The 24,910-nt window shown below is 43.6% G+C and overlaps 1 protein-coding gene across 3 annotated transcripts in view; it reads right to left on the bottom strand.

Moving 5' to 3' along the window:
• Nucleotides 1–24,910, bottom strand: part of SASH1 (SAM and SH3 domain containing 1) — a 568,634-nt gene that overhangs the window by 89,388 nt on the left and 454,336 nt on the right. For all 3 annotated transcript variants that reach the window (XM_030198038.1, XM_030198036.1, XM_030198037.1), the window contains 2 exons: nt 10,036–10,168; nt 131–477 (listed from right to left, as the gene is read on the bottom strand). In XM_030198038.1, the coding sequence (XP_030053898.1) occupies nt 131–477; nt 10,036–10,168 (480 nt within the window). The remainder of the gene's footprint in view (nt 1–130; nt 478–10,035; nt 10,169–24,910) is intronic.

Genomic DNA, 24,910 nt, shown 5'->3' with positions numbered 1-24,910 from the left:
AACAGGAGTAGTTAGAATCCATCTTTTTCAATCTCATCTGCTTACGGACACTCTGGATCTCTTCCAAGGAGACCAAGAGATGGTGATGCTTCTGCCTGTTGCCATAGAAACAAATACGCTCCATACTTACCCCATGGCTCACTGAGCTGAGGCCTTTCTTCATCTCCCCATCGGTCAAAGAGCGAGAAACTTTCTGCGTCTTCTCCTCTTCTGGGCTGGAGAAAAATAAGCCCATCTTCTTGGCAGGCTTGATAAGGCCCCGGCTGTCAGATTTGCTGAAAGTCTTAATCAACTTCCTGTTGGTATTCCAGGTGTCCAGGCTGGTGGAAGAAGGTGAAGTGGTGAGCGAATCTAAATCCTCTTCCGGCTGTTTCTCAGAAGAATCATCCAAGGAGAAGGCCTTCTTGTGAACTCCAGAGTAAAGCGCAGATTTGTCATCCACTATTGGAAAGCTTTCTGTTGTGTGCTCGTCTACCCCTGCATATGAAAAAAGCATATGTCAGCTGTGGAATGAATTGCCATGTAATATCCGCAATATCACTTGTTATTACACTTCTAGGCGAATTGTTAAAGGATTTTTTTACCTTATATTTGACAGGTATTTACATTGAATATGAACTAGAATAGTCATAATAGATTATAAGAGGGATTATCTCTTTGGTCTGTATCTTGTTTGTAATCCGCCTTGAGTCACCTCGGTAAAGTGGAATAAAAATGTCAATATTACATTAGATTATACTAAATGTCATTGCACATCAATATATCCTCCTACTGAATATAACTTCAGGTTACCTTTTCATTATATTTCTAGAACAAAAGCAGCAGAAGCAGCATCTCATACAATGTCAAGGGATGAATCATCCAGTCTGAATTCTGCCCTGTGGGCCAATTTTCTTTTTACATTAATGACACAGAGGATTTCCGTGTCTTAGGGGTCCTTTGATTAAGGTGTGGAACAGTTTTGCACTTACTGCAAGACACTAACCGTTGGGGGCGTGCCAAGCATCTTCCCATTACAGTTACTGCACAGATCTCCTGACCACATGGCATACACTTACCAATACATGAATCCGTGCTATTTGCACTAGTGAAAGTGTGCATAAGTAACCATGATACTAACTGCAATGCACAACATCCATGCCTACTCCCTGCTTATTTCCCACCTCATCACAGGCTATGCCAGTGGTTCACAAACCTGTCCTGGTGGAACCACCAGCCACTCAGGTTTTCAGGATATCTACAACGAATATTCTTGAGAGATTTGCAGTGGAAGAGGTGCGTGCAAATCTCTCTCATGGTTATTTGTTGTGAATATCCTGAAAACCTGACTGGGTGGAGGAGGTGCACGCAAATCTCTCTCATGGCTATTTGTTTTGGATATCCTGAAAACCTGACTAGCTGTGGAAGGTTCATGCAAATCTCTCTCATGGTTATTCATTGTGGAAATCCTGAAAACCTGACCAGCAGGGGTTCCCTTAGGACAGGCTTGGGAACCACTGGGCTACGCAGTTAGCAAGATACTTACAGGCAGATAATCAAAAGCAAACGCCGGCGCTAGAGGCTGTTAGCGCCATACTAGCGCTGGCGTTTGCTACCTCCCCATGCTCAGAGCCCTCGAGCGTGTGAAACAACGTGCTCGAGGGCTCTTAGCGCAAGTAGCATACAAATGCATGCTAATCAAGGCTCTTAGCGCACGTAGCTTGCAAATGCATGCTAATCAGCGCTTAACGCATTCATCCCCAATGATCAACAACTAGCGCGCCAAAGATTGGGTCGCTGGCCGCGACAAACCCTACGCCAGCTCCGAGCTGGCGTTAGGGTTTGCAGATCATTGGGGAGGAATGGTGAGCCCTGTCCCCATTCCCCCTACAGCAAACCTGCCAGCGAAGGCAGTTGAGGATGTTCAAAATTTGGATGTTTCTGTGACGGGGCAGTTGAGGACGTCCAAATTTTGGATGGTTCTGCAATGGGCAGTTAAGGATGCCCAAAATTGGATGTTTCTATGAGAAAGACGTCTTTCTCATAGAAACATCCAATTTTGGACATCCTTAAATGCCCATTGCAGAAACTTCCAAAATTTGGACGTCATCAACTGCCCCGCCACAGAAATGTCCAAATTTTGAACGTCCTCAACTGCCCCGTTGCTATACCTCTGACACCCCCTTGAAATTTGGCCATCCCTGCAACAGGGCAGTTGAGGATATCTATCTTCCGATTTAAAGATGGGCGTCCTTCTCTTTTCATTGGTCTCCAGCCCAGACCTGTCAAACAAGTGCGGGAGGATTGTGCTGAGCGCATGCTCAGGCACAATTCTCCCACACTTCTACCCCATGATCAGAGATAATTGCGCTGCTTAAATTTGCATGCATTATCTCTGATCATAGGTCTAATAGCGCCCCGCGCTGTTCCAGTGCTATTTTAGAGCGCTGTTTGGAACAGCGCGGGGCTTTTGATCATCTGCCTGTTAGTGTGCACTGTTGTGCCAGCGTGGTAATGGTGACCATGTGCTAATTCATGTGCTGTTTGGCTCTCTTTAGTAAAAGGACCTCTAAGTTGTCTAAAAAGCACCCCAGTCATAGGCTGGTATGGTGTCATGTGTCACAACTAATTTAGCCAATCCGGAATGGATATTTTAAAAAATGGTATACTTAGGATAAGGTCATCAGACAAGTAATCCATATTGTGTGACTGTACATTTCGTATAATTCCGCCATCATCTTAATGAAAAGTCCTTGCTTAAAGGATACTCATTGACACTCTCCCAATCACTTGCCTTTCTTTCTCTGTCTTTGGTTCCATCTCCCTTCAGTTTCAAATAGACCCAAGGGGAAGTGCAAACTTCAGCAAGTGTAAACAAGACAGGGTCCTTAAAACTGGGCACCGAAAACTTTTGGAAGGACTCTTCTATATAGGGCACACATCCTTTATAGCAGCGATTTTCAACCAGTGTGCCGTGGATGGTCTGCAGGTGTGCCACGGGACTCAGTGGCTGCGGTGCCTGGTAGGGAACTCCAAGCCCCGCCAGTTGAAGATATCTCTGATGGCACCCAGAAGCTCCTAAGCACAGCTTGGCAGTCAGCAGTTGCTTCCTGAGCCGCCAATGCTGGTACTCTGCACATGCTCAGTTTTCACATATGTACAGAGTACCAGTGTTGGGGATTAAAAAAAATTGTTTTTGTTCTCTGGGTCAGGGTAAGTGAAGTGCCAATCAAAGCTGTTGTTGAAGCTTCTTTCTCCTGCGGTTGACTGCTGGATTTTTCTTTCTTTTTTCTCAATTCTTAGGAACTCTTAAATTTTTATCTTGCCTTTATGAAAAAATATTATAGACTAGTGGGTTTTTTTTATTTATTTATTTTTTAATTTATAGAATCTTTATTAAATAAAGAACATTACAACCACAAAAAAGAAACCCCTACAGATCAGGGGACAAAATACAAATATTCTTGTTGTATCAAACATACCCACTGACTAAGGAGTTGTTCCATTTCATTTAACATTCAAATACAGAACAGGCTAACAATCTGAAAACATAAGAAGCCAGCCAGGGATCACTTCTAGGTTTATAAAGGAGAGATTTTCTAGATCAAAGCAAACCCAAAAAAGAATGAAGAAAAAAGGGAGGGTTTTTAACAATTTTTTAACGTTAACTGTGTGTGCTGGGGGGGGGGGGTCAACTCGAGGGGGCAGGGCATGCAGGGCAAGAAAGGGGTGGCGAGGACATATATTCTTTAAAAAACTCATGGTGTACCTTGACAATTTTAGCACCTTGTCAATGTGTCATGAGATGAAAAAGGTAAAAATCTGCTTTATAGAATAGTGTTTAGTGCCAGTTTCCACACCCAACTCTGGCTGCCAGACATACACCTGCTGAAACCTGATGTAAATCCCGGCATCCAAGTTGGGCGTGCTGACCCTCTAAAACACTGTGTGCAATGTTTCGGGACACCCATGACCCGTCCATGTCCCTCCCATGGCCACACCGCCTTTTGAGATCTGCGAGAGACCAGTTAGGCACGGTCTGTGCAGATCACTAATAACTGCACCAAATTAGTCAATAATTGACGCAATTCAGTTGCATGTGGATCTCTGATCCGCACACCAATCTTTCAGCGCCATGGGGGTGAATGTCAATAAATAGCACATCAAGAGAGAAACAAACAGAATGAAACAATAATTTAAATGACAAGCTGTTTATTGGACATAAGGGGTCAATTCAATAAAGGATGCTCAAACTTAGGAGCCTAAAATTAGGATACTCAGCTACCATTGTATAATTGCACATTAGCATGTACCTTTTCTAATTTTACTAAGGCGTGCTAATAGATATAACCAGATGGAACTCTCTACCCAAACAACTCAGTCAAACTGAAGACTATCTCATATTTTGTAAACTATTGAAAACTCACTTGAGAAGATCGACCTCTAACAATAGAAATAGCTAACCCTCTAACTAAACTTACAATAACAACAACTCTGTCCATATTCACATTCTGTCCTGTGTATTACAAACATGTTATATGATCAGGATTTCATGATATGCTGTTATTAGCAATTTTGCATTTATATGTATATATATTTACTTTGTTCTATGTAATCAGAATACCTTGTCAGTTCTACTTTTGTTATATTGTAAGCCACATTAAACTTGAATCCTACTTGACATAATGTGGAATATAAATATCATAAATAAATAAATTAGCGCATGATAATCATTAGCACGCACTAGTAAAAGGACCCCCTAATCTGTTAGAGAATAGTAGAATAACTTGACATTTAGGTGTGAACACTTATGCCATGGGTGCTGTAAATGATACACTTGTTCATGCAAATGGAATTATTCTACAAAATGCATGCTAAAATGCCCTGCCCATGTCACTCCCACAGGAACGCCCCCTTTGCGCTTGCATGTGAGAATATTCAGGTGTCCAGTTACAGATTAGAGCCTATGTGTGTGTACCTGCCGTTTTACCCTTGTTTCGGCGCTCAACTATCATTATCTCCCATTTGCGCGATTTCAGTTGGGTGCCTAATTGAAGGGCTTATTTCTAGGGCTGAATTTCAATTAAAATTTGTAATAATGATTAATTGAGCAATTAAAGGTATTTTTTGGTACCACTGTAGCTCCTTGTATTTCATCGAAATACAGCCCTAAAAAAACTACAGAATAAAAAGCAATGAAAGATAAGAACATAAGAATGGCCATACTAGGTCAGACCAATGGTCTATGTAGTCCAGTATCCTGCTTCCAGCAGTGGCCAATCCAGGTTTCAAGTATCTGGCAGACACCCAATTAGTGACAACATTCCATGCTACCAATCCCAGGGCTAGCAGTGGCTTCCCCCATGTCCATCTCAATAACAGACTATGGACTTTTCCTCCAGGGACTTGTGCAAACCTTTTTTAAACTCAGATATGCTAACCACTGATACCACATCCTCTGGCAAAGAGTTCCAGAGCTTAACTATTCTTTGAGTGAAAAAATATTTCTTCTTATTTGTTTTAAATGTATTTCCATGTAATTTCATTGAGTGTCCCTTGGTCATTGTACTTTTTGAAAGAGTGAAAAATCGATTCACTTCTACCCGTTCTGCATCACTCAAAATACAAATTGACAAATTACAAGTTAAAGAATCTAAAACAGAATGCAGAATAGCTGTAAACAGCCTCACAATATTCATGGCCTTCTTGGGAAAAGCAAGCCTCCCTATTTCCAAAACCCTCTAAGTCCAATGCAACTAATACAGACTTAGTGGGTTTTGGAAATAAACCCTTCAACCTTCACCTAACTTTGAGCACCCTATACAGAATTACTCCCTATGTTTAAATCTATAATTATTGATCAGTTTACAATAAAAAGCATTGAAGTGACATTATTTTTGAACGTTTTCACAATAAGCAAAAATATTGTGCCCAAGCCATACTGGGACAGACCAAAGGTCCATCAAGTCCAGCATCCTGTTTCCAACAGTGGTCAATCCAGGTTATAAGTACCTGGCAAGATCTCAAAACAGTACAATACATTTTATGCTGCCTATCCTAGAAAAACTCATTAGTAGAAGTAAAGATGGGAGGACGAAACAAAACTGACTTTTGTTATATATTGGGAAAGTCTCATACAGTCACAAGGGTGATTTTTAACACCAATTCAGGTGAACCCCTGTCTCGTGACGCTTATAATCATAGACTAACCCCCTCCTTCTGATTTTTCTTTTTTTTATTTGTTTTTTAAGTCTCTATAGTACTTCCAATTAAGATGTACTCCCTTATAAGTCTGAGTGTCTGGCGGTATAGAATATATCGTGTCTGAAGTGGCTAAACTTATACCACTAAACAGAGTCACTACAGATAAGTGCGGTTATATAATTATTCGAGTGGTATAAGACATACCTTTTCTAATTCCACTATATATTTTTTGAGATACGGTGACCAGAATTGCAGAATTCTTCTCTCTGATGTTTCCCCCAGTTTGCAAGTGCAGCTGGCACTGAGGGAATGATGCAGAAAGCCATGCGGCAGGGCCATACACTCATGGCTGAGAATGTGGCTTCTACAGAGAAATTAATGAAAAAATATACCATGGCAATGCTGCAAGCAATGAGCATGCAAATTACTGTCATGTTACAAAACACGGCAATAATTCGTAGCTCACTGCAAAATGTGGTGCTTGGCTCATACACTCAGTGGAAGGGTGACATTAAAAAAAAAAAAAAAAGGATGCCACTGGGTTAGCATCCACCCTCCCCCTAACGACAACAAAATTCCTGGTAGTCTAGTGGCCCTCTTCCTCCTCCCCTCCAATGCCCCTGCCCCTGATAACTTTCTTGTCCCTGGTGTCTAATAGTACCCCCCTTCCTCCTCCAACTCAACCCCCCTGCCTCAACATTATAAATAAAATCCCTTGTGTCTAGCAGCATCTCCCCCACTCCCTGCTGCGTACCTTGAAAAGGTAGGAGCGATGCCTACTCATTCCTGCCTCTACACTGCCCTTATTTGGCAGACTGACCCCACATGGTATTTTGAGAATGCACTGCATAGGATAAGGCACTGCCATTTTTCAAGATGGCGACACAGAGGCATGAGTGAGTAGGCATCACTTCTGCCTCTTCCAGGTACACAGTTAGGGGTTGTGGTATGGGGAGCTAGAGGGGGTCATGGGAGGTGGGGTGGGTGGAGGTGGGGGTCTTGGGGAGGGGTGCTGCTAAACACCAGAAACAAAGGGCCAATGCAGAAAGTTGTCAGGGATAGGGGGTTGGGTTGGGTCAGGGAGCATTAAAATCCACTCAACTAACCCTTTCTATGCGGCCTCAGGCCTGGCGGTATATTTTTCAAGTTAACTTGCCTGGTAGACATTAGTGCACTGCTGATAAACTTCTCTATATTGCTATGGACAATCTGATATCCTCCTTATCGTACTTTTTAAAATTCTGTGCGCTGATGAGTTAACTTCAGCACTGAAATCCTTTCTACATCATCTGACCACAAACGAGTTTATCGACCGGTTGTTAACCACATGCTTCTGCCCATGGTAGATTTCTGCATTGGCCCCTGAGAGCGACCAGATCTGCGGCTCTCTCTGACATTTTCTTATTATATAGCATGGTACCAACCAAGGGCTGTGTGAGTAGTATGGAGGGGTGCAGAAATTGCCCCCAGCCTGTCTCCTCTCATTTCTGGTGGTGAAGCGGGCAGGGTGCATCAGGGGTGACAGTGGATGAGTTGCACAGGGCACTTATAATCCTGCAATTAGTTATACATATAAACTCTGCTTTCAGTATACCATCCTATCTGCTGGCCAATTAAAACCAAATACTAACCATTCAAAGCCAATTAAAATAGTTAGTGGTTGCAAGAAATTACTAAGATAAGAGCACAAGGTAAAATTCTGTCACTACCCCTCACGTTTCCCTGTCTATAAGGTTAAGCAGCATTTGCTTAGCCCTGGCTTTTAAAATACATTCATCAGATCAGAGCCATACTCCAGCTTTCAACATACAGAATTAAGAAGGGAGGTATCAAAAGTAAATCCAGAGCGGTTTGGCAAGTTCAGTCATGGTATCAGAGACTGGCAGAATGCACACACTGCCTGAATTCACAAGACTCACGTGCTTGAAGGGCAAGACTGGATTGTAGTGGGTCCAACTCTTTGAAAATCTGTTTTCCATGGTGCAATTAACTGATGCCAATTTTAATTGTAATATAAACTTAGTTGAACACACAGTGACCATTCATCAAATCTCCTCTGGGCCCCTCTCACACTATAGTTTGCAAGTCACAAGAATATTTGAAGCTTTCCAGGGGCCTGATTTATTAACGATTTTCCTCTTGTTCTGTGCTTAAAGCAATTCCTTGCCTAACCCAGGCTAAAACAACCTCGTAAAGAGCTCAGATTGCACATTAGAATCACAAGCAGGTATTCTACTTTACCTAACATACAAATAATGAAGTGATCCAAATCACAGTCCAAGAAAAATAAAGATCTCATACATAAATATGAGGGGGGAAAAAAAGACCTCAGCATCATCTCACATATAAACTAAAGAGTTATTGTGAATATTCCTATATCAGTGGTCTAAAAAACAAGGCCCCCATTTAAAAAAATAATTATATTGAGCAAGGAAAAATCTTATTTTAGGAAAGCAGACCTTGGTATGATGTATAGCAAAGACTTAACGTTATCTACTGCATAGACAGCCGCCCTAAAACAGCTGAAATCAGCAAAACAATGGACATTGTCAGTGATCGCCCTAATTAGAATTTAGGCGCACAATTCGCCAAGTGTATTCTGTAAAGATGTGTGCCGAACTTCTAATGTGTAGGCAAAAAGGGGCGTGGTTATGGGAATTTCATGGGCGTTCCAAAATTTACGCACCTATAGAATATGACCCAGTGCGCCTAAATCTATGCGCCGGGATTTACACAACATTTTTGTTGGTGGAAATGGATATGTGTAGATTTAGGCGCTGAAATATCAACTAAGTGTATTCTATAATCGGCGCCTAAATCTAGGCACCGATTATAGAATATGCTTAGTCGGCACCGATTTTAGTGCCGATTTTTTTAAGCATCATATATAGAATCTCCCCCTTAGTGGCTAGCTGCTAACTGGCTATGCCACATGACTTAGCCAGCTATGTGCGAATATTCAGCTCTAAACCGGGTAAGCTGAGCAGTTAAGATAGGTCTGCTATTTAAGCGACCTATTTTTAAATGCTATTAGCTTAACCGGCTAGCGCTGAACATTCGCTTAGCCAGTTAAGTTGCTGCGCCTAAAACTGAAACCAGATATTCAATACCAGTCACTGGATACAACACAGCACTGAATATCCAGGGTCAGCGCAGTCTGCGGCAGCTAACTACACTGCCTGCTGCCGGCTAAATATCGGGGGGGGGGGGGGGAACTATTTAGTTTATAAGTGACGTTGAGGTCTTCCTCCCCCTCTTATTTATTTATGAGATAATGAAGCCTTTTCATTAAACTACATTAACCAGGTAGGGCCCGATATTTAATGCAAGTTAACAGGCCAGGAAGCAGAATTTAACCTCTGAAAATGCCCGGTTAGCACTGAAAATAAAGCAGGTGATGTTGGGAGCATTCCGGGGGCGTGACCAATTAAGACCCGATATTCGAAACGTAAGCGGTCAGGCTTAGCAGTCAAATAAGGCCGCATAAAAAGCAGGGCTATCCTTGCCTGCTAAGTCATGGTCAGTTAAGTCTGAATATCACGTGCTAATCGGCACTTTTGCAGTTTAGCGCAGAGGCCACTTACCACCTCTGCACTAGCTCCAAGCACAGTACCGCACGGTATCTGCAAAATTTAACATGGCACCTATAACAGCTGTCCCATTACATTTGCAGCTACCGCATGGTAAAGTCTCATGTTAAGCTGCGGTAACTACAAATTTTAGCACAGTTTACGAAAAGGGCGCCAATTATTTCTATTTCTTGTACTGTGATTAGGGTCACCTCACTATTCATCTGCTTGATCAACATATGGTGATCTTTGCATCTGTAGTCACTTGTTTAGAGTCTGTTACCTTCCATGCTGGGCTTTTTCATTTCTTCTACCCGAATCAGTTTCTTTCGGACTCTGCGAGTGGAGTTCACCAGCTTGTGCAGCCTCTTGAACTTCACCGACTCCTCTGTTTCATCATCCGATTGTTCTCTCGACTACGGAATTAAAAAAAAACATAAAAATAAGCAAAACGGCCAGGGGGTGGGGGAGGACCAGACAGGAGGTTAATAAAGAATGTGATGTGAAGCCAGCTCTATCATCATGCTCTTGCTGATTATCTCTGTCCCTTTAGACTTGGGCTTCCTTCCAATAATTCTTAAATCCCATAATTTTAGAGAGCAACACACCATTTTTCTCCTGGTTCTGTAGATCCTTGAGGTCCTGAAGCCCCTTCAGTGTATCTGCCTCGTCTCTTGTGCTGTCCCTTGTCCTCTTTTGTTATGTTAATGGCATCGGGCTGCTCCAGTAGGGCCATTCATGCTGTAGTTTGGTTAGTGACTGATCATTCTGGCCTATCAGTAACTTATTGTTTAGAACTGATCATCATAGTTGTTTCTCAAACTTCCTCCCCCCTTAACTCCTCCCTTCCAGAACAAGCTTTTTCCCCTCCCTCCACATTCCCAATAAACAAACCCTTCTTGGATGGGGAAAGAAATGTCCCTCCTTTTCTGTCCCCTTAAAAGCTCCCTTAGCACAGTTACAATATCCCACCCCCACCCCAACTTTCAGACTGCCTTATGAAGATATCTCATGCCATGGTGTTAAAAGTGGGACCAAAACATTCCTGGCTGGGGAGAGGGGGAGAACCCTGACCTTCCCTGCAGCGTACACAGCATATAATTCCCCAACATTCGACTCTCTCCCCCTTTTTTCTTGTTGTTATAAATTTCACTTTGCATGACTGAGAGCACGCAGCTCCAGCTGTGTTCCCTCCCGAGCCAAACATTACTGACACACAGATGCATTCCCCAGCAGCACTGACACTGGCTGAAACAATCCTTTCCTTGTGAGGAAATTCATTCCAAAGCCGGCTCTAATGTTGAACATGCTGCTTCCTTTGTTCTATCGACTTAGGATGAAGAAAAAAATATACAAAATACAGCCCTTACAGTACTGACTCTATACAGGGGATACTTCTATCAAGTGGATGCTAACATTTACATATCTACTACATGCATAAGTTAGAAAATTGGCATATTTATGCTTGTGTGCACACATACATGCGTAGATGCCAAAATTCTGCCTAACCGCTAGCCTGTAAATATGTGCATATCTTACATAGCACTTATTTAGTTAGTTAGTTATTAGGATTTATTTATTGCCTTTTTGAAGATATTCACTCAAGGCGGTATACAACAAGAATAAGTCAGACTGACAACGGGGTATACACTAGAGGTTCTCAACCCAGTCCTCCAGACACACTTTGGGAATTCGTTGCCAGAGAATGTGGTAAAGGTGGTTAGCTTAGCGGAGTTTTAAAAAGGTTTGGATGGCTTCCTAAAGGAAAAGTCCATAGACCATTATTAAATGGACTTGGGGAAAATCCACTATTTCTGGGAAAAGCAGTATAAAATGTTTTGTACTTTTTTGGGATCTTGCTAGGTATTTGTGACCTGGATTGGCCACTGTTGGAAACAGGATGTTGGCTTGATGGACCTTTGGTCTTTCCCAGTATGGCAATACTTATGTACTTAAGTACTTATGTACTAAGGTGCTCTGAAAAATTGGTGCGTGTCCATTTTGGGCCTGAGAACTTACCGCCACCCATTCACTTAGCGGTAAGGTCTCGCGCATTAACCGGACAGTAATCGTCAACGTGCGTACAATGCTAATTACTGCCCGGTTACTGCCACACGCCGGAAAATAAAATATATTTTCCGGAGCATGTAGTGGATATGCATAAAAAATGAAAATTACCACCCGGGCCACGCAGTAGCCGGGCGGTAGTTCTGAATTGGCACACGTTGGGTGCATGTAGGCGCCTACGAGGCTTAGTAAAAGGGCCCCCTTAGCCAGTCAGGCTTGCAGGATACCCACAATAATTATACATGAGATCCTCAGAAGCTTAGTCGAAATTGGGTGGCGGAGACGGTGGGGGGAAGAGGGGTTGATGGTTGGGAGGCGAAGATAGTGGTGGGCAGACTTATACGGTCTGTGCCAGATCTGGTGTTGGGAGGCAGGACTGGTGGTTGGGAGGCGGGGAATAGTGCTGGGCAGACTTATACGGTCTGTGCCCTGAAAAAGACAGGTACAAATCAAGATAAGGTATACACATGAGTTCATCTTGTTGGGCAGACTGGATGGACCATGCAGGTCTTTTTCTGCCGTCATCTACTATGGTACTATGTTACTTTGCATATAATGGAAGTTGAACATGCAAATTTATGTATATTCATTGGGGCCGACATTCAGACAGCGGGAGGCAACCTGGCTAACTCCTGCACTTGGCGGTAAACCCAGAAATTGAATGCCGAGAAATATCCAGTGACCAGCATTTAATTTTTGTTCTATTTTGGCCGCTATGAACACAGCCGGTTAAGCTGATATTCATCAGCTGACCGGCTAAGTTATTGCAGCCACACCTGCTATTTATGCAGGTCAGTCAATGAATAGCATCATAGCCGATGGCCAGGCTAGAATATTCAGCTGAGATAGCCACCTATCTTGTGCTGAATATTAGCTCTTAGCCAGCTTAAGGTTATTTAATAGCCAGGAGCCATTCCTGGCCAGTTAAATAGCGGTGAATATCAGGCGGATTGTGGATATCCAGAAAACTGGCTGGCTAGGTGTGTCCCGAGGACTGGGTTGAAAACCCTTGGTATACACATAAGCAAACTCTGGGCGGAGAGTGGGTGGAGTTCACACTTATGTGCCTATCATCAGAACTTATATGCACATCTATGGTAGGTGTAAGTGCTTACACCTAACAGCATAGATACATATATAGGCAGGTACTGTTACTCTAATGTTCTATAAGGGAAAAAAATGCCTACTCTCCTTTATAGAATAGGAGCCTATAATACAGTACAACGCGGATTATCCAGATTATCCTCGACAGGGGGTAGTCCGGATAATTATAAATCAGGATGACTGGACAAATCTATGAAATATTAAAATTGCTCACCAGAAGGATATGGCACTGTCTGGAGCTGGACAGAAAGAAGGACACTAGCGCCTCGCCGGGCCGTTTTCTATCCTTCTGGTGAGCAATTTTAATTTTTCAACTATCTGTGGGAAATGGAGACTGGGGGGTGGGGGTGATGCCAGTCCGGATAATTGGACATCCAGATAATCAGCGTCATACTGTACAGGTGCATGGTTATTTAACTGCCCTCTATATGCGGCTGTGCAGCTTCTCTAGCAGGCAGTGCAGTGGACTCTGTCACAGACAGAAAGCAGCGAATTAATTATCATTACAACTTTCAGCTCATTGAGAAACTGAACACTTCAGTTCCACAGGAAATGATGCAGCCTTGTCATGGCAATGAATATGCCTGTGATTTGTTTTCAGAGAAGACGGTGATAATAGTATTGTCACATGTATGATCATCTTTGGGAAAAGGTGACTAAAATCTCCAGAAACATAAAATGGGGTTTTAATGTACATAAGTACATAAGTAATGCCATACTGGGAAAAGACCAAGGGTCCATCGAGCCCAGCATCCTGTCCACGACAGCGGCCAATCCAGGCCAAGGGCACCTGGCAAGCTTCCCAAATGTACAAACATTCTATACATGTTATTCCTGGAATTGTGGATTTTTCCCCAAGTCCATTTAGTAGCGGTTTATGGACTTGTCCTTTAGGAAACCATCCAACCCCTTTTTAAACTCTGCTAAGCTAACCGCCTTCACCACTTTCTCCGGCAACGAATTCCAGAGTTTAATTATATGTTGGGTGAAGAAAAATTTTCTCCGATTTGTTTTAAATTTACTACACTGTCTGTTAGACCAAACAATTTGCAATACAACAGTCCAAACCCTATCCTTTTATGTGAAAAAATAAAAAAAAGTCATAGAAATTCAAACGTGTAACTTTTTCAGACTGCTTATGGACCCATGACATGGAAAAGCAGCCATTCTCAACATTTTGAATCCAGTACTCTAGTTACCTTTTCCAGAGACTGTCACAATAGCATATTTTATTATTCAGCTGAATATGAATACCAAATACAAATAATGGGCATTGAGCTTTTAACACAGCAAATAATAAAAGAAGCAACGTGAAATCAGAGATCAAGTGTTTATTTCAGTAGGATTTAGCACAGTAACATACATAGCAGATGATGGCAGATAAAGACCTGTACGATCCATCCAGTCTGCCCAACAAGATAAACTCATTACATATGGTATGATGTGATATTTCATATGTATACCTGATCTTGATTTGTCTTTGCCATTTTCAGGGCACAGACCGTAGAAGTCTGCCTGGCACTGGCTTTGCTTCCCAATTAGTGGTGTTGCTACCTAATCTCTGCTAAATTTCTTTAGATCCATTCTTTCCGAACAGGATTCCTTTGTGTTTATCCTACACATCTTTGAATTCCGTTACCATTTTCATCTCCACCACCTCCCATGGAAGGGCATTCCAAGTATCCACCCACCCTCTCCGTGAAAAAATACTTCCTGACATTATTCCCCAGTCATTTTATCCCTCCTTACCCTTTCTCCCAAATTACACTATCCTATCCTGTCTACCCTCTTTTATTCTAGTCATATATTATCTAGCTCAACTTATCATACACTACTAAGCCCAACTTTACATTGTTTTACTACTGTTTTATTAAAATTCTATTAACTTTGTATTTCAAATTACTATGTAAGCCGCATTGAGCCTGCATTATGTGGGAAAGCGCGGGGTAAAAATGTAATAATAATAATCCCCCCCTTTAAACCTCAATTCATGTCCTCTAGTTCTACCAATTTCCCATCTCTGGAAAATGTTTGTCTGCGGATTTATACCTTTCAAATGTTTGAATGTCTGTATCATATCATCCCTGTTTCTCCTTTCCTCCAGGGTATACATGTTCAGGTCAGTAAGTCTCTTCTCATACATCTTGCTAAGCAAACACCATAGCATTTTTGTCACTTTTCTCTGAACTGCTTCAAGTCTTTTTATATCCTTTGCAACAAGATACAGCCTCCAAAGCTGAACACAATACTCCAAGTTGGGATTTCTAGTTTTATTGGTGTTGGGGGTTATCCCTTCTTTGTTGTCTGTCTCACGCATGCCTAAGACCATTTCCATTTTTATTTATTGGTCCAGCTTTTACACACAGAAAAAGTTTAGAAAATTTCCCCCAGTGGAACCAGTTTCAGTAGAGCCCTTGATTATTCGTTTTTGAATTTAAATCACTATTTGACCAAATACAAATAATGTATTCGGGGCACTAAGCCGTTTTGAGCCTGCCATGAGTGGGGAAGTGCGGGGCACAAAAATAAATAAATATTCAGGGCCAAACTGAATCGAATAAGAATATTTGATACAGCTCTAAAACACACACACACACACATGCATGTATCTAGGGCACGGGTTCTCAACCCAGTCCTCGGGACACACTCAGGATACTTATAATCGATATGCCTGTGATAGATTTTTATACAATGAAGGTAGTACATACAAGTCTATCTCATGTATATTCATTGTGGAAATGAGATATGTGGAAAGTCTATTTGCAGCTTGGTAGAGAAAGCACCTAGCTTGCAGTAAGCATTGATGCTCTGTACATGCCCAAGAAAAAAAAAAAAAGCAGAATAGTAACAACTGCGTCATAGAGGTCCTCTCCCCTTGACTCAACATCGTCATACTCCTGCAGAAAGCACAGGAAGAAACGTCCACTCATGTCTGCTGCAGACAAACGCAAGATACAAGCACTTTTGACAGCACAAGATACACACAATTGTAAAGAACGTGTTTCTATTATGGCAAAGTTTTATAGCGAAAGAAAATGATCCTGACAGCCTTTGCAGTGGTGTTCTGACATAAAGCAAACCTTTTTGCCTGCACCATAGACAGACATCATATGCTTGTGTTGACTGACGTCATATGTGTTCATGAGGATTGATTCGTTGTTTGTTGTTCCATGACACTGCACTTCAAATACTGTGTGCAATTCTGGTCACCGCATTTCCAAAAAGATATAGTGGAGTTAGAAAAGGTACAGAGAAGGGCAATGAAAATGATAAAGGGGATGGGATGACTTCCCTATGAGGAAAGCATAAAGCGGCTAGGGCTCTTCAGCTTGGAGAAGAAACGGCTGAGGGGAGATATGATAGATGTTTATAAAATACTGAGTGAAGTGGAACAGGTAGACATGAATCACTTGTTTACTCTTTCCAAAAATGCTAGGATATGGGGGCACGCAATGAAGCTACAAAGTAGTACATTTAAACAAATATGTGAAAATATTTCTTCAGTCAATGTGTAATTAAACTCTGGAATTCGCTGCCAGAGTGTGTGATAAAAGCTGTTAGTTTAGCAGGGTTTAAAAAAGATTTGGATAATTTCCTAAATGAAAATCCATAAGCCATGATTAAGATGGACTTGGGAAAATCCACTGCTTACTTCTAGGATATACAAAACAAAAAAGTAGTGGAGGATTCCCAGGAGTCAAACTATGTTGTGCGGGGTGAGTCTCATATAATCGCCACGGCTGGTTTCACTTCACTCCCGTGGTGAACCTCTGCCCGTGTAAATATTCTAATCACAGACTCTACCCCTGACCTACCTATGCTCAAATAACTTTATCTTTACATCCTTTTACTTATCACACTGCATAAATAGATATAAAGGCTATGTGTCACTTATCTTATTGGAACCGGTGCGCTCACAAACCCCGACAGGTTGCCTGTTTCACAATACATGCTTCGTCAAGGGGGAGCCATTACGCCCGGTTGATCAATTTGACGCCTCTGCTTAACGCATGTGCAGGCAGATACTATTAAAAAACGCAAGCAGACTGCTCCACCGAGAAGTCGCCCTCATGTAACGACAGCTCAGACCTGCCGGAAAATTTTGAACGCTCCAGATAGGCATTTCTTTATGTGCATTGCTCGTTTGCTCGGAACCATCTGTGCAGCACATGGAATGCTCATTTAATACAAATGAGCTCATTTTGAAGATTTGTGTAGCATTTTCGTTCACTGCTTCTGCGAACGGTAAAAGCAGTGCTGAGACCCTTTGTGCATTAGCTGCACAATAATGTGTGCGCTAACCTGGCTAAAACTGGTCTAAATGAAATGTTGCAAGCTCGGTTTGCTTTGAGCATCTCCTCCCTCAGTGTAGATGCTGCAATTTTCTGTACTTTCAACTTTGGAGCAGTGGCGTAGCTACGTGGGGCCTGAGGGGGCCGGGGCCCCCGCAGATTCACCCCAGGACCCCCCTCCCGGCGAACCCGCCCCCGCCGCCGCCTACCTTTACTTTTGCTGGCGGGGGATCCCACTCCCCGCCAGCCGACGTCTTCTCAGTCCTTCCTGCTCTTCAATTTGTTTGCTGACGTCCTGCACGTAATTGTACGTGCAGGACGTCAGACTCAGAGAACAGTTCTGTTCTCTGAGTCTGACGTCCTGCACGTACAACGTGCAGGACGTCAGCAAACAAATTGAAGAGCAGGAAGCGACTGAGAAGAAGACGTCGGCTGGCGGGGAGTGGGATCCCCCGCCAGCAAAAGTAAAGGTAGGCTGCAGCGGCGGCGGGTTCGCAGCGGGAGGGGGGGGGGGGGGGGCAGTGGGGGGGGGGGGGGGGCGGCGCCGGGGGGAGGGCTAAAATGTGCCCCCTCCCCCCGGGCTCTGGACCCCTCACCCACGGAAGGCTGGCTACGCCCCTGCTTTGGAGCAGGAGGAGGGGGGGGGGAAACAATAGGGAATGAAGAAGAAAACTATCCTTAATCCCTCCTGTAGGGCGTTGCCCAAAACAAGCACTTTTAGAAAACCTATATCTGTTAAGCAGCAGCTGTAAATCCCAACATTGATAAATGAAAGTATCCACGTGCATTCTCCTTCTGAAACGGGGTGCACAGATGTAGATTTTGTTCCCTCCGAAACCCCGTCCCCCTGCACGTCAGGGGCGTAGCCAGACAACAGATTTTGGGTGGGCCTAGGCAAGAATTGGGTGGGCACCAAGTGTTCTCCCCCCCCCCCCCCTCCAAAAAAAAAAATCTCAGCTGGTGGGAAAACGCTTCTTTCCACCTTGGCAGCAGGAATGCACTGAGCATGCGCAGGTGCCGGTGTTGTGGAGAGTAGCATTTTTGTTACCATCGGGGGGAAATCTTCAGCTGGCGGAGCTTGGGATTCCCCACCAGTTACCACTAAACAGGTGCTACTGTCGGGTGGGCCTGAGCCATAAATCACCCAAGCCCACCTGTGGCTACGCCACTGCTGCACGTAGTGCACCTTGCGTGTGTAGAAACTGGAGTTTCTGTGTGTATCTGAGACACACATGCAAATATGATAAATAACCACCTTAATGTCAGTGTAATCCTTTAATACCGTTCAGTGCTCTTGGTTACCAAACCTGGTTAACTATCACTGCGTATTTCAGGGAAAACCACACAAAGGACAGAAATGGGGTAATAGCTCCTCAGTATACTTCGACCGGCCAATATTCAACCCATGGGAGGCAAGCCGGCAAAGTTCCACAAAAGGGCACCAAGAACAATGCCCATTTTGGAGAATATTCGATACAGAAAAGTGCCTAGTTTGTGAAAGTATGTGCGCAGATTATTTTATGATCTATGGATCAGATATTCAGACCGCGAGAGGTAGCTGGGCTGCCTCCCACGTCAACGCTGAGCCCGGATATTCAATGCCACGCCATTTCCAGTGACCGGCACTGATATCCAGTTTATTTTTGGCTGGTTTCAACTTAACCGGCCAAGTCGATATTCAGCGCTGGCTGGTTAAGTTGAATCTGGCCAAAGATAGTCCAGGTATTCACGCGGCCACATATGGCCGCTTTACTGGCACCCAATATAACCAGTTAGCCGCTAGCCGGGGATATTCAGCAGAGAGCACCGGCCGTCTCCCACCAAATATCACTGGATAGCCGGCTAAGTGCCATTTAACAGACCAGGAGCCATTCTTGGCAGGTTAAATGGTTTTAAATATTGTGTGTGTGGGGGGGGGGAGGGGTATGAGTGTAAATGTGCACCCCACCCATGCCCTCCTAAACTCCATCCACGCGAACACCCATTTCCAAAGTACATGCCATCAACTATTGATGCAACAAAAACCACGGAAAGTGGAAAAAACACAGATATCCCCCAGAGAAACACAGGAGAAAAGGAAGGAGTGGGAAGAGAGTCAGGCTCTTCAAAACAGGCCAGAGACTAGATGTAAATCAATAAGCGACGTTTAGAAGCACACAACTCACCTTCACCACAAAGGTCTTTCTAAAGACCATTCACTCTTAAAATTCACTACCAGAGGATTTACATTTCATATACAGATAACAAGACTCCTGAGGAAGGAACCATGTGTTTTGAAACATGGCACCCTGTCATCCTCCATTAAAGCTTATTGATTTATGTCTAGTGTTTCTGGCCTGTTTTGAAGAGCCTGGCTGTTCCCGCTCCTTCCTTTTCTCCTATCAACTACTGACGTGCACTTACGAATAGCTCATAGTTGGAAAATAGTCACTTATGCTCGTATGTGTCCACATATCTGCATAAATTACTACAATACCAGTATTTAAGCACACATTTACCCACCTAAATCTAGGCAGCTCCCTGTAAATTACCTTTCATCATTTATGTGCATGTCTTATAAAATATATGCATTTGCACTTGCATTTATAAGGATATACATAAAAAAGTTACTCCTGCTTCTGAGCAACTGTAACATAACCTTGTAGCTCTCCAGTGCGTTATTTAACAAGGGCAAATAGGTGATTATGTTGCCATTATACACAATGTCCAGAAAAAACAGGACCGCTCATACAGTTTCAAAATACTTTACAATTGTTTAAATATTCAGTTTGACCTTTAAAAATAAATTAGCATAATGTTTTTTTTCTTTGTTAATTCATAATTTGTATTCTGAGTGTCCTCCTTCAACCTTCGACGCCACTGAACTGCTGTCTCAATGAATTCTGGGGTTTCATTAAGAGCTCTACTGTTTTGCGCACTTGATGCACTGGAGCTCCATTCTGTTGAAAAATAAAGTACTCAGAAATGTCTTAAATGTCAGAGAGAAGTTTCTGCTGCAGTAGGGCATTTTTGGGTCATTTGGAAAAACGTTGTGGGTCCCGTTTTTTCCCAGACACCTTGCAAAATAGGCCCAATTCATGTATTTATGCCTTTCCTACCTAGGCACCGTGTTATAAATTACCCCCTTGTAAGATATAGAGCAGAAGGTTGCAGGAAATAGCAGAACAACTTGGTCAAACTGAAAAAGTGAAGTTGAAAGTATACTAACATACAACTTCCTAGACACATCACGAAGCAGAGAAAACAACTTTCAAATCAAAAAAGTTATTGGCTCCTCCATTTGAGTTGTGGTATATACCAATAGAAAGCTTGTGCCGTCTTTCTTTTAGGATTCACGGTATATCAAGAATAAACTGAACATAAACCTGTTACAAGCCCCTGTGGAGCAAATCAGGAAGCTGCATATACCTACTGTAACATTGTAACATAAGATACAGGGGCATTTTCGAAAAAAACGTCTAAGTCGGAATTTGGATCTTTTACAAAGGTGTCCAAATACGGAGGCGGGGAGAAGGCCATTTTTGAAAAAAGATGGAAGTCCATCTTTCGTTTTGAAAATACCAAGGATGTCCTTGGATTTGGATGTCCTTAGATTTGGACGTCTTTGACTTTCGGCGACTTTCGAAACCAAAGACGTCCAAGTCAAAAATGTCCAAATGCAAGACATTTGGATGTGGGAGGAGCCAGCATTTCTAGTGCACTGGTCTGCCTGACATGCCAGGACAGCAATCGGGCACCCTAGGGGGCACTGCAGTGGACATCATAAAATGCTCCAAGGTACATAGCTCCCTTACCTTGTGAGCTGAGCCCCCCCAACCCCTCCCCCCTAAGCCCACTACCCCAACTGTACACCACTACCATACAGGTGAAGGAGGGGGCACCTAGATGTGGGTACAGTGGGTTTCTGGTGGGTTTTGGAGGGCTCACATTTACCACCACAAATGTAACAGGTAGGGGAGATGGGCCTGGGTTCACCTGCCTGAAGTGCTCTGCACCCACTAAAAAGTTGTTTTTTGAGGGTGGGAGGGAGTTAGTGCCCACTGGGGGGGGGGGGGTAAGGGGAGGTCATCCTTGATTCCCTCCGGTGGTCATCTGGTCATTTCGGGCACCTTTTTGTGCCTTATTAGTAACAAAAACAGGTCCGGGTGAAAACATTCAAGTTTTACTCATGGACATCTCTGCTTTTTTCCATTATGGGTCAAAGACGTCCAAGTCACGCCCAAGTCCTGCCTTCACCACACCTCCGATATGCCCTCTTGAAATTTGGACGTCCTTGCGACGGACTACAATTAGAGACGTCCAAAATCGGGTTTTGATTATTCCGATTTGGACGTCTCTGAGAGATGGACATCCAAGTGCCAATTTATGTCACTTTTTGGACGTCCATCTCTTTTGAAAATGAGCTTGATAAAGACCTGTATGGTCCATCCAGTCTGGCCAAGAAGATAAACTCATATGTGCTACTTTATATGTATACCTGACCTTGATTTGTATCTGTCATTTTCAGGACACAGACTGTAGAAGTCTACCCAGCATTAGCCCCACCTCCCACTCCCAACCACTGGTGCTGCCACTCAATCTCTGCTAAGCTTCTGAGGATCCATTCCTTCTGAACAGGATTCCTTTATGTTTCTCCCAACATTTTAAAATTCCACCACCTCCCGCGGGAGGGCATTCCAAGTATCCACCACCCTCTCCGTGAAAAAATACTTTCTGACATTTTTCTTGAGTCTGCCCCCTTTCAACCTCATTTCATGTCCTCTTGTTCTACCACCTTCTCATCTCTGGAAAAGGTTTGTTTATGGATTAATACCTTTCAAATATTTGAACGTCTGTATCATATCACCCCTGTTTCTCCTTTCCTCCAGGATATACATGCTCAGGTCAGCAAGCCTCTCCTGATATGTCTTGTAATGCAAATCCCATACCATTTTTGTAGCTTTTCTTTGCACCGCTTCAATTCTTTTTACATCCTTAGCAAGATACGGCCTCCAAAACTGAACACAGTACTAAAGGTGGGGCCTCACCGACGACTTGTACAGGGACATCAACACCTCTTTTCTTCTGCCAGTCACACCTCTCTCTATACAGCCTAGTAACCTTCTGGCTACGGTCACCGCCTTGTCACACTGTTTCGTCGCCTTCAGATCCTCAGATACTGTGGTTCCCGATATGCTCCAGGATCGGTTAAAGAGCAGATGGAAGCAAGGAACCCAGACATGAGCCCTGAAAACGCCTGACGAAAGAACTTGAAAATGAATGGTTATTGTTTTTGTTTGGGAGTATTCTGCAATGTATTTTAAACCTATACGTCATCAGAAAGCTTTCCGAGTTGGCCACATTGTTTGCCTATGTGAAACCAAAATGCTCCTTCAAGTCCAAAAACACAGATTCGTATCATAGTGTCTTGTGTCTTATGCAAATATGGGATGGTACAGAAATCAGCTTTTACTGGGAACCCCCCCACCCCCAACCAAAACTCATCATATAGAAAAAAATCTGCAGTATTTCTTCTTTTCTGCTCACAAGTTTCTGAGAGTGAACAGCCTGATCTTCCATTTACTGAAAGCCGTTCCTTTGTGGACACAGCCATGGCAAATCAGCATCCCAGCTCCTCTTTTTTTCCCAGAATTTCTGCCAGGAGTGACAGTAGAGAGCCAGCAGTAAAAGGACTAAATGACTCTTAAGCTTTCATTCTGGAAAATCAGAGATTAGTCCAGGAACGAAAAGGACATTCTAGCCATTCAGTAGAAAGTGGAGCCTCTTAAAATAGTTGAATTGTGGGGCTAGACTATGATTCAGATAATTTTACTGGCATGACAATTTTGCATGCGTTGCTGAAGTAATACATTATAAGCTCCATTTTGTGCATAGCATATCGAGGTAGGAATTTGACTGTCTGGGATGCACACAGTTCCCCTGGAATTTTACAAAAGACTCTTTTAACTACTTTAAAAGATCTCAGCAGAGACACACCTGTATTTGGATGGCGAGAACAGGCATTTCGCAAACCTATACATGCACAATAAGAGCTGGGTCAGTTGGCATTTCCATGCCTAGATGCCAGGGATTACAAGTACCAATTTTCGACACCTCCATGTACTGAATAAGTGCTAGCAGCTATATATACAGGAGCCCTATTTCAGAAAAATAACAATTTAACATTTTGAACACCAAAAATCAATCAGTCCAGGAATTTATGCACAACTACCCTCATCTCTCAATTCAGTGCCTGGCCAGTGTACTTTGGAGCTAGTGCAAAAGCCCAGGGGGAATTTAAAAAAAAATTTACTATACATGTAACTCCACTTTAAAACGTGAAATACACATGTAATCAGGTCCTCATTTAGGCAGGGCTGAGAGTGACCCCCTGAGGTGGCACAAACAGATACATCTGGGTGTCTGATTTCTCTACAAAGAATAAAGGACCACAAATTAGAAATTGTCCTCTAGCACAGCATCAGCCCTTTCCTGCCCTACCTCCCCTATCCATCCCTGTAGCTTGGCATCAACGATTTCCTTCCCTACCTCCCAACCATCCCTGTAACCCAGCTCTTCCGCTCCCCATCCCCCATCCATCCCAGTAGCCCAGCATCAGCCCTTCCCTTCCCCACCACCCATCACATAGGTAAGCATCAGCCCTACCCCCAACCTCTCCCTGAAGCCTAGCATCAGCCCCTAACCTTCCCCCCATGGTCTGGCATATCCCCCACCCTGAAACACACCAGCATTAAATATAAGACCTTTTTTTTAATGTCCTGGGCACTGCAGAGCCCAACTCCACCCAAAAACCTGCCTACTTCAAGTTTAAAACTTTTTTTTTTAACCTGGGCACTGCACAGACTACCCCCACCGAAAAACTCACAACATGAGAAATATATATAACTTTTTAAAATTTTAACCTAGGCACTATTAAAATGTGTTGTTGATGGGTTTCTGGGTGGGGGAGGGCTCTTCATTAATTAAATATACCTTTTCCCTCCTAGGCATTTAAGAACCCACCCCCACCCAGAAGCCCACCACCAGCAAGCATTACACTATAGTAGTACACAGTAAACTAAAAAGTATTTATTTTACCTGGACTTAGACAGCTAGGCTTGCATGTGGTGCCAGGTGGTGGAGACTGTGCACTGTGCTCCATGTGTGTTGGCTCTTGTGCCTCTTGGGGCTGCGGGGGAGCGCTAAGGCCTGGGGAATCAACAAAAAGCTGATCCTGATCCAGCGAGGGCAGTGAAGAGGAACTGCAACACTAGCAGCAGCCGGCAGGCTTTCCTGTGCGTTGCTGCGATGCCTTTGTGTGAAGGGGGCGCGGGGCAGCCAAGACAAGAAGGCAGAGTGAAACTGGATAGTTGGACTTGGAGGGAGGCAGTAGGGAGGGCAGTAGTGGTGTGGGGCGAGCGGGTGCCACGCTAGAATGGACTTCCGGATCAGGACCCGATACTTCATCGCACTAAAAAAAAACGCTGGTACGGTAGGAGGAGGACCAGGGGAGAGCTTCCGGCTGCAGTGCGGGCTACCTAATAACGTGGTTGAGCCACGGGAGAAAGGTGCAGGTTGGGAGTATACAACCTCTCAAGATAAATTGGGCGGGCCTGAGCCAAGATTGGGTGGGCATGGGCCCACCCAGGCCCACCCGTAGCTACGCCCCTGCCCCAAGGTGGGGAGAATGTAATCCCCTTTCGTCTGCAACAGTCC

Source organism: Microcaecilia unicolor, chromosome 3, assembly GCF_901765095.1.
Source record: "Microcaecilia unicolor chromosome 3, aMicUni1.1, whole genome shotgun sequence".
NCBI lineage: Eukaryota > Metazoa > Chordata > Amphibia > Gymnophiona > Siphonopidae > Microcaecilia > Microcaecilia unicolor.
Note: the sequence above shows the minus strand (reverse complement) of the source record. Positions and strands in the feature narration are given on the sequence as shown.